We start from the raw sequence: 9,827 nt of genomic DNA, 5'->3' as shown, positions 1-9,827 counted from the left end.
TGTGTGTGTGTGTATATATCTCCTCAATATATGTTCCATTCTATGCATCCGATGAAGTGGGCTGTAGCCCACGAAAGCTTATGCTCAAATAAATTTGTTAGTCTCTAAGGTGCCACAAGTACTCCTGTTCTTTTTGCGGATACAGACTAACACGGCTGCTACTCTGAAACCTCGCTAACATGGGTTAGACTTCGTATGTTACAAAAGGAAAAGGTTTCCAGGGATGTTTCTTCCATGTTAGATGGAATTCTGAGTGATGTCAATACTGGACTACAAGTGCTTCTCTTCCAGCCTGTTAGTGTATCTTCACTCCTTGAGCACAGGGGACAGATTATTAGGGAAGAGAAAGCACTGGGACAGGGACAGGTTGGGGGAGGTGGGATCACACGTGGGGAGAATGTGCAGAAGAGTCTGTGCCTACTAGAGCACACACTCTTTCAAAGCCTGCAGTGGAACCCAAGATCCCTGAGTTAGACCATTTCTGTACGGTCAGCAAATACCTGTGAAACTCACTGGCAAAGTGTGTGTCTCATCCTCCTCTAGGGATCGAGGACGACAACGTACTATTGCCATTATTTATGCTATTAGCTGAAATGGCAGAGGGTCTGTGTAGTGAATCTGAAGGTTCCAAGCCTGCTGATGACTCATGGGGGTGTCAGTATGATGGTACTTGATGCAATTTCTGATTTATTTTCCCTGTTGGCTTTTTTAAGAGCAAGGAAATTACACACACAAAAACAACATTGAAAGAAGATTATTAAGGTTGCAAAGTTAAGTGCTAAAAAAATGCCAGAATTTAGACCCCTTGTGCATCTTTAATTTAATTTTATGATCACATTATTTTTTCAAGAGAACCCATGCCTCATTCAGTTTTTGAGTGTTTGACTTTGCAACCTTGATAATGTTCTTTTAATTTAGATTTTGTTTGTGTAATATAATTAATGACTCTTACACATAATAATGTGCACACACAATGGGCAGAATTAAGGCTGCATGGGCTATACTGATTTTGAGGGCTGGACAGGTGAAGCATTATGGGTGCTACCACAATACCAAAAGTATGAGTTATTTGTCATGGAGGATGGATAGCTCCATGTAGCCACATTGGATGAGTACAGTAAATTATCTCGATGCCTATGTGAAAATTAGCAATGATATTATCACTAGGTTTTGTGTTTTTATTTTTTGGGTTTTTGATCGAGTAACAGGGACTGAAAGATATACTGTTTACTTAATTTTTAGGAAACCTTGGAGCAAACCCCTGTGGATTTTGTCACCTCATTTGAAATGTTCAATAGCACTTACAAGCTCTACACGCACAGGTGAGGAGCAAGAAGCTGCCACTTCCACTGAAAAATCAGTCCTTTCACAGCCTGAGATCCAGCCTAGGATGTACCATATTGTTCCATAGTGAGTTGTTGAGCCCTGATCTTCCGACTAGATTATCTGCTTGAAAACCATAACGTTAATTGAGCCTGGAAGGATGCAGAACCAATATGAATATCAATGAAAGGGGAAATCACAGTTTGTACCTCGAACAAGTTTTACGGGTAATCATTTTGAGAGAGGAGAAGCTCTGGTACATGGAGAGGTTAAAGCAAACACTTTGGGCCACTTTGGAAAGGGGGACAATGTAGATTCAGCTATCAAGACACAACCAAGGACTGGAAATGGGATACAGGACCTCTCGCATCCCAAGCCACCAATTCCAGAAAGGCTTGGCTTATTAGTCACTGAGAAGCTCATTGTGTAAAAGTAATGTCCTTTGATCAGTTTCATCCTCTTGTTCTGTTATTATGAGGGTAAATAGGAGCACCTCACTTACCATCTTTAGGCTATACATTTTGTGTATCGGTATGTAAGGGTCCATGGTCGTCCCTCCCTGTCAGTCTTGGCGAGGGAGCCAGGCCCCCTTGCTACCATGTGGGTGTCCAACAAAGCTTAAGGGGGAACTGGCGCTTTCAGGGCTCTGACCCCAGTAGTCTGAGTCTCTGGGCAGGGGCGAGCAGTAAGCAGTGTATAAGGCTCTGGCCCTTAGGCAAGGCAGAGCAACAAGCAGTTTTAAAGAGGGTCTGGCCCTCAGTGTAGGGCAGAGCTGTAGGCAGTCTTTTGCCTGGCCTCCTGGCTCAGGCAGACACAAGCCTCTCGGCCTAAGGTGGGTAAGTGGCCACCCCAGGCGTGGGGCAGCCACAAGGGGTAGGGGGATGGGGCCCACCTTTCTCTATCAGGTCCCAGCCCCGGGCCCTGACAGCAGTGGAGGTGTGTGCCACTGGGTCAGCGGGGATCCCACTTAAACACACTGACCAGTATTCTGGCCATACAACCAGACTATTGTCTGGTGTCGCTGGGCTACTTCCTATGACCCCATTGCAGTGTAGTTCTGTCTCATGGTGTCCTCCATCTTCCCGGGTTTATACAGCCAGCAGCAGTCCAAGCAACTCCTCTGTCCTCCCGTCAGTTGGCCGGCCCAGCAGTCCTTCTGGTTCCTTGGCATTGCAGGGGTCATCCTCAAGCGTTGGGCTCAGCATTGGGCAGAACACATCTATCTCCTTCGCCAACTCCCCTCCAACTGAGCTGCAGGGCCCACCTTTTAAGTTTCCTGTCCCGCTCTTCTGCTTCCGGTGGGGCAGGTGTGGCTGGTCCGTGTTTGCCTACCTGGAGGTGAATGGTGCTTCCTTCCCCCCAGTCCCTTACAGTCGCAGCTGGGGTCCATGGCCCCTCGCTACACAATATCATGTCCCTCTCTTATTCCTCTCCTCTCAAAATTAAACAGCCCAGTCTTCTCGATCTCGCCTTTGCATAGAAGTGTGCCCAGGCCTCTTAGCACTTTTGTTACCCACTTCTTAAATTATTTCCTTTCTGAGATAGGGTGAATCGAACTGAGCCCAGGTCAGGGCATACCACTGAATGATATAACAACATTAGATTAATTTAAGAATTATTTTCTAACCTATACCTTGTGTATCCAAGCAGTTTGTTTGCTTTTTTTGCCCACTGTTGCCATTGAGCAGGGGTGTTTATTGAGCTGTCAAAGGTGATGCCCAATCAGTTTTACGGAGTAATTTACAGTTAATTTAAAACTCAGCCAAGTGTGAATAGTTAGTGATTTCAGTCCAGTCCTAGTGTACAAGAGACCATTATCACAATTAGAAACTTGGTTAGTCGTCTTAGCACATGTAATGAGTTCTGTGGTATTCTATGGTGTCAAGTGCCCCAAGAATTGGTCCTGGAGTCTTTTTCTCTCTGGCCTGTATCAGTTGTCTGTGGTCATTTTTCCTATTGTTTTACATTCCTTGTATCTTTACCCAAAGAATTTCTCCACTGCCCTCTTGCTCATCACATCGTATCTTGTGGGCATCATAGATAATGTTGCCCAATTTCTGTTAGATCATCATCTCCATCACTGTGTATGACTTTTGGGTCATCTTGCTTATTTCCCATTCTCATTGCATTTGTTTGTAGAGATATACAGGCGCTAATGCTCCTTTTTACTCCGTTCTTCTGGTGCAGCAAGTCCCTGTCTTCTTTCTGATGCTTTTTATTTTAAATCTCAGAAATTCACACCAGATTTTTTGAGTTGCCCAAAAGCTTCCTATTCTTCTCTACCCACTTCCAGCCTAGTTCTAGATTTGCACCCCATGTGTGTGCTTTGTAACACCTTGTTTCTGCATTAGTCCGTTGGCACTTAGTTTCCCTCTGCCAGGAGAAGAATTCCATCTAAGATGTAGAGGGGGATATAGGGTAGGAGGCACAGAAAGGGAATCTGGTTTGTGCATGCCATAGAGCTAGGGCTGGCTGTGTGTGGGCATGTCAGATGAGCCAGGGCAAAACTGCAATATTTTGTTTGGTGTTTTTTTGTTGTTGTTGTTTGCAGCTATTTGGGCTTTGGACTGAAAGCTGCCAGACTAGCAACACTTGGAGCCCTGGAAATGAAAGGTACAGTCAGTTGAAATAGCCATGTTAGATACTTAAAGAGGTGAGTGAAGTTAATCTTGTGCCAGCTGCCCCTTTCCCATGTCTCCCATCCTGTATCTTACCCTTTTCTCCATTTCCCTGGCAGTGATCTGCCCAGAAAGTGAGAATAATATTTATTTCCCACTAACAGGTGAGAAGCCAAGCTGTGCTGCAGCTTGCAGGACCAAGGAGGGAGCGTATTCCAGAGTTCAGGCTATTCCCCAATTCAGAATCAGTTTATGCAGCATTTAACTTTTTAACCAAATCTTAATTTCCCCATGGACAAACTATAAGGCCCCTTGGGGTTTTTCTCTCCTTCCTCTGGAGTATTGAGTGGTTGGGGGCGGGGGGGGAGGGGGAGAGTGGCATTGGGAGGTCGCAGCCCTTTCTGACTTTCCTCTGGCTTCCTTGCAGCAGTGGATGGACAAATGTTCCGAAGTTCTTGTTTACCGAAGCGACTGGAGGCAGAGTGGCACTTTGGGGGAGTGAGATATCAATATGGTGGCAACAGAGAAGGTATATTAAGGAGGCTTTGTTTCTGGCAAAGTTGGGTACCTTCCTTTTGTGGGATAAGCCTCAGACCCAGGGCCGTAGCAACAAAGAACATAGCCCCCTCCAAACGGTGGCCCCCTCCAAACATGTGTCCGGGCAAGGCCCCTTACAATGCAGAAACTGGAATGCGGTATTTATTTTGCCACTTTTAGGGGCCCCCTTCCTTGCGGGGCCCCCTCCGGTCGGAGGGTACGGAGGGCGCTACGCCTCTGCTCAGACCCTAGGAAGAGGGTGTTTTTGGTCAACACCCTTTCTGTGACCCTGTTCTTTATGAGGATGTCGGTCAGTGCTCAGGGATATGGTCACAGAGCCAGTCACAAGTCCCTTGACATGGAAATCCCTTGATACAGCACAGGAAAAATCTGAAGTGATCAGGCTCAGGGCAGCTGGCCCTGTAGAAGTTGCCATTTCTCACTGCAAAATTCTGTAGATCTCTGGTAGGCAGTTTTGGATCTACTCGTCCCACTGAGGTAAAATTAGTGATTAATTTTGAGAGCTCATGGGATGGGTGAGGTCTCAGAAGGCTGGAGAAGGGCAAACGTACCTATTTTTGAAAAGGGAACAAAAAGGACCTGGGGAATTAGAGACCTGTCACCCTAACATCAGTACCTGGAAAGATACTAGGAAGAAATGATTAAATTATTGATAAACACCTAGAGGATAATAGAGTGATAAGTAATAGCCAACATGGATTTGTCAAGAACCAATTGTGCTAAATCAATCTATTCTTCTTTGACAGGGTAACTGGCCCAATGCATAAGGGGGACGCAGTAGATGTGATTTATTTTAGTAAAGCTTTTTACACCATCACACGTGAGATGATCATAAGCAAACTAGGGAAATGTGGTCTAGATGAAAGTACTATAAAGTGGGTGCATGACTACTTGAAAATCTGTTGTCAAAATCATTATTGATGGATCATCAAACTGGGAGGATGTATCTAATGGGGTCCTGCATGGTTATGTTCTGGGTTGGATACTCTTCAGTATTTTCATTAGTGACTTGGATAATAGAGTGGAGAGTCTGCTTATAAAATTTGAGGATGACACCAAACTGGAGGGGTTGCAAGCACTTTGGAGGACAGGATTACAATTCAAAAGGACCTTGATAAATTGGAGAATTTGGTCTGAAATCAACAAGATGAAATTCAATAAAGACAAGTGCAAAGTACAAACTTAGTAGGGAAAAATCAAATGCACAATTACAAAATGGGGAATACCTGGTTAGGCAGTGGTCCTGCAGAAAAAGGATCTGGGGATTATAGTGGATCACAACGTGAGCTCTGTGTGCACTGTGCAGCCTAGTCTCTGAAGGATTCATACGCAGTTCTGCAAAAACACATATGATGTAAATAGTACCAGGTGACACAGTTGGGCCTGGGTCCTGGCAGAGTCCAAGTATGACGCTGGAGTAGAGAAAGAACATAAGAATCGCCATACTGGGCCAGACCAATGGTCCATATAGCTCAGTATCCTGTCTTCCAATAGTGGCCAGTGCCAGGTGCTTCAGAGAGAATGAACAGAACAGGCAATCATCAAGTGATCCATCCATCCCCTGTCACTCATTCCCAGCTTCTGGCAAACAGCTAAGATCACTCAGAGCATGGTGTTGCATCCCTTCCTATCCTGGCTAATAGCCATTGATGGACCTATCCTCCATGAACTTATCTAGTTCTTTTTTGAACCCTGTTATAGTTTTGGCCTTCACGACATCCCCTGGCAAAGAGTTCCACAGGTTGACCGAGCATTGTGTGAAGAAATACTTCCTTTTGTTTGTTATAAACCTGCTGCCTATTAATTTCATTTGGTGACCCCTAGTTCCTGTGTTACGTGAAGGAATAAATAACACTTTCCTATTCATTTTCTCCACAGCAGTCAAGATTTTGTAGACCTCTATCATATCACCCCCTTTAGTCATCTCTTTTCTAAGATGAACAGTCCCAGTCTTTTTAATTTCTCCTCATATGGAAGCTGTTCCATGCCCCTAATAATTTTTGCTGCCCTTCTCTATACCTTTTGCAATTCCAGTATATCTTTTTTGAGATGGGGCAACCAGATCCGCACGCAGTATTCAAGATGTGGGCGATCATGGATTTATATAGAAGCATTATGATATTTTCTGTCTTGTTATTTATCCCTTTTTAATGCCACTACACACTGAGTGGATGTTTTCAGAGATGTATCCACAATGACTCCACGCTCTCTCTCTTGAGTGGTAACAGCTAATTTAGACCCCATCATTTTGTATGTATAGTTGGGATTATGTTTTCCATTGTGCATTACTTTGCATTTATCAACATTGAATTTCATCTGCCATATTGTTGCCCAGTCACCCAGTTTTGTGAGACCCCTTTGTAACTCTTCGCAGTCTGCTTTGAACTAAACTATCTTGAGTAATTTTGTATTGTCTGCAAATTTTGCCACCTCACTGTTTATCCCTTTTCCCAGATCTTTTATGAATATATTGAATATTACTGGTCACAGTACAGACCCCTGGGGGACACCACTATTTCTTTCTCTCTCTCTCTCTCTCTCTCTCCCTCCTGAAAACTGACCATTTATTCCTACTCTGTTTCCTATCTTTTAACCATTTCCTGATCCATGAGAGGACCTTCCCTCTTATCCCAATACAGCTTATTTTACTTAAGAGCCTTTGGTGAGGGACCTTGTGAAAGGCTTTCTGAAACTCTAAGTATATATGTAGTGTACTAAGGAGGAGAGTTGCTGAGATATTATGGAAGAGAACTTTCTCTTGGGTTTGGATGTCTAAACGTCTCCCTTTCACACTCTCTCCTTCCCTCTCACCCTTCGCTGAGTTTCTCTCCCTTTCTTATTTCTCCTTTGGACTCTTTCTCTTTTGCTTTCCCATCAATTGTCACTGGTTCCTCTATCTCCTGATCTGTCTTTGTGGGTTCATTTTTGTGTGTGTTTGCCCTGGCAGGGGAAACAGGATTTGAGCCTTGCTATTCAGAAGTGGTGAAGGTCGTACAAGGGAAATTACACCAGCCAGATGAGATTCGCAGACGCTCCTTCTATGCCTTCTCCTATTATTATGATCGAGCTGTTGATACCGACCTGATAGGTAAATCAACTTGTGATAGAGAGCTTTTGTGTGATGATGTGCATGTTCATTAACTAGGAGAGGGAAACTGAGGCAATGAGGTTACTTAGCATAAGGGGTGGGAAGAACAGGCTGTGGGGAAGATGGGCCACCTGTGTGGCTTTGATGGAGGATAGGAAGAAACACACCCAAGGAACAAACATGGAGCTGAGTCCCCCAACACAGTTTGTCTTGGAGTACCTTTCCAAGACCTGAAGAGCAGCTCTGTGTAGCTCAAAAGCTTCTCTCAGTCTCCAACAGAAGTTGGTCCACTAAAAGATATTGCCTCACCCACCTTGTGTCTCTAATATCCTGAGACTGACACGTCTACAACTACACTGCATACAGCATTCAGTAGATAACGACTTTCACTTTCTTGTATTCTACCTCTGCAGCTCTGTGTATTCGGTGCTGCAGAATCTACCCCTTGCCTTAGAGTTATGCTCCAGAATCTAAGTTTTCGTTTAAAAAAAAAAAAAAAAAAAAAGTTTCTCAGACCTGTGATTGTGCTTTCTCATGTCTTACTTTTCAGATTATGAAAAGGGAGGAGTTCTAGAAGTGAGAGATTTTGAAAGGAAAGCTAAAGAAGGTAAATATTGTGAAATATGAGAGGTATGGGAAAGGGAGACAATGGCAATATGTGCAATAATTATACACCGTACAGAACATGGGACTGATTTAAAAAAGAAATACAAATCAGCTATGCCCAATTGCTCCCTCCATCTATCCCTTGCTGCCCTGTCATGTATCCTTTATTAGTTTCCTCATTTCTTGTAATAGAGGAATTTGAAGATGGAAAGCATACTGGCCTTACAGTTCAGGGAGTGTGTTTCATTCATAAGGGTCATTGTGGCAGGAAGTGGATCTGCTGTACTAAAATCAAGAAGGACTTCTGGGCTTCATGTCTGAGCTTAGCAGAGTGCTGATCCTTGTTAGTCCAGCATCCCATCGCTTTTGAACTCGTTATATCTCAAACAACCTGGACTCTCTTTGAATTCTGTTAAAGTTTACCTGGAAGCCACTTCTGCTTTTCACCCTTCTACGAGTCGATCATCTAGTTTTCACATCCTATTATGAAAAAATATTTGAAGGGCCTGATTCATGTGTTTTCATCTGTTTATGAATCACCATCTTGAGACTTGAACTTGGTGTTCACAAAGCTAATGGCAGTGCAGTTTGAGTTGTCACATTGTTCATTGCTCTATCCATCATTGAATATGGTGTTCCTGAGAGCGACATTAGCCCAAAGAGTGAGATCCAAGACCTGCTGGCTGATCACCCCCATGTATGCTGTTCCGTAAGAATAAGGTGTTTCTGTGCCCACACACAGAATTTTTAACTAAAATGGGCTCTGATTGCCACTTTAATCCATCTATTAATTATCCATAATCCTCCCCAAATCACATTGGTGACCGAGAGGCTAAATTACATGGTTTGGGGTAAAAATTTCAACCCCCCAAGTGAATTAGGAGCCTAGATCATTTTATTTTCAATTAAACTTAAGCTCCTGAGTGACTTAGGTGCTTTTGAAAATGGTCTTAGGCTCCTAAGTCACTTTAGAGATTTTGAAAATGTAACCATAGATGTTCAGAGAGTCTTGAGCTCTTGAGACATGAGTAAGGACCTGATCCAGCACTCACTGAAGTCAACTACATGACTTCCATTGACTTCAATTGGGAATTGGATCAAACAGTAATTTCATATGTAAAATTCCTAGACTGTTTGTACCCTGTTGGGATAAACCTGAGGGCAGGCTGTTTGACACTTGGATTTATCTAAATAGATTAGAATGTGTAGGCAAACATGTTATGGCCTTGAGGATGTGACTGCATCAGGATTTTAAACCATATTAATATAGGGCTAATATTTTGATTGCATGTCTCTGACATTTGCCATCACAGAGATATATAAAGCTGTGTCTTGGAGTTCTGGTCACTGCTCTATGCAGCAGTACTCTGTTTATTTGGCTTTTAGATCTGATGCTCCACAAGAACAATCCTAGAGTCTTTATTTAATTAATGCTTCTCTTGCTCACGTCTGTGACGCTGCATCTACATCTCAATTCCCTGTAGTGGTGGACCACACAGTCAATTCTTGCTTGAGAGGAGGAAGAACAGTTATTTACCCGGAACAGTAGCTCTGTGAGATGTTGGCCTGTATGGGATTCACACTTCCCAGTCTTCTTCGTCTTTGCCATAGAATCTTGATTTAGCAGAAGAACT

General features: G+C 43.5%; 1 protein-coding gene across 1 annotated transcript in view; it reads left to right on the top strand.

Annotated features, from left to right (window-relative positions):
* Positions 1–9,827, top strand: part of ENTPD5 (ectonucleoside triphosphate diphosphohydrolase 5 (inactive)) — a 36,951-nt gene that overhangs the window by 19,643 nt on the left and 7,481 nt on the right. Inside the window, exons 7-12 of the mRNA XM_026651272.1 lie at positions 544–560; positions 1,243–1,322; positions 3,875–3,936; positions 4,369–4,470; positions 7,447–7,587; positions 8,138–8,194. Of these exons, the coding sequence (XP_026507057.1) occupies positions 544–560; positions 1,243–1,322; positions 3,875–3,936; positions 4,369–4,470; positions 7,447–7,587; positions 8,138–8,194 (459 nt within the window). The remainder of the gene's footprint in view (positions 1–543; positions 561–1,242; positions 1,323–3,874; positions 3,937–4,368; positions 4,471–7,446; positions 7,588–8,137; positions 8,195–9,827) is intronic.

This window comes from Terrapene carolina, unplaced genomic scaffold (genome assembly GCF_002925995.2).
Source record: "Terrapene carolina triunguis isolate 2854851 unplaced genomic scaffold, T_m_triunguis-2.0 Scaffold96, whole genome shotgun sequence".
NCBI lineage: Eukaryota > Metazoa > Chordata > Testudines > Emydidae > Terrapene > Terrapene triunguis.
This window is presented reverse-complemented; position numbering and strand designations above follow the sequence as displayed.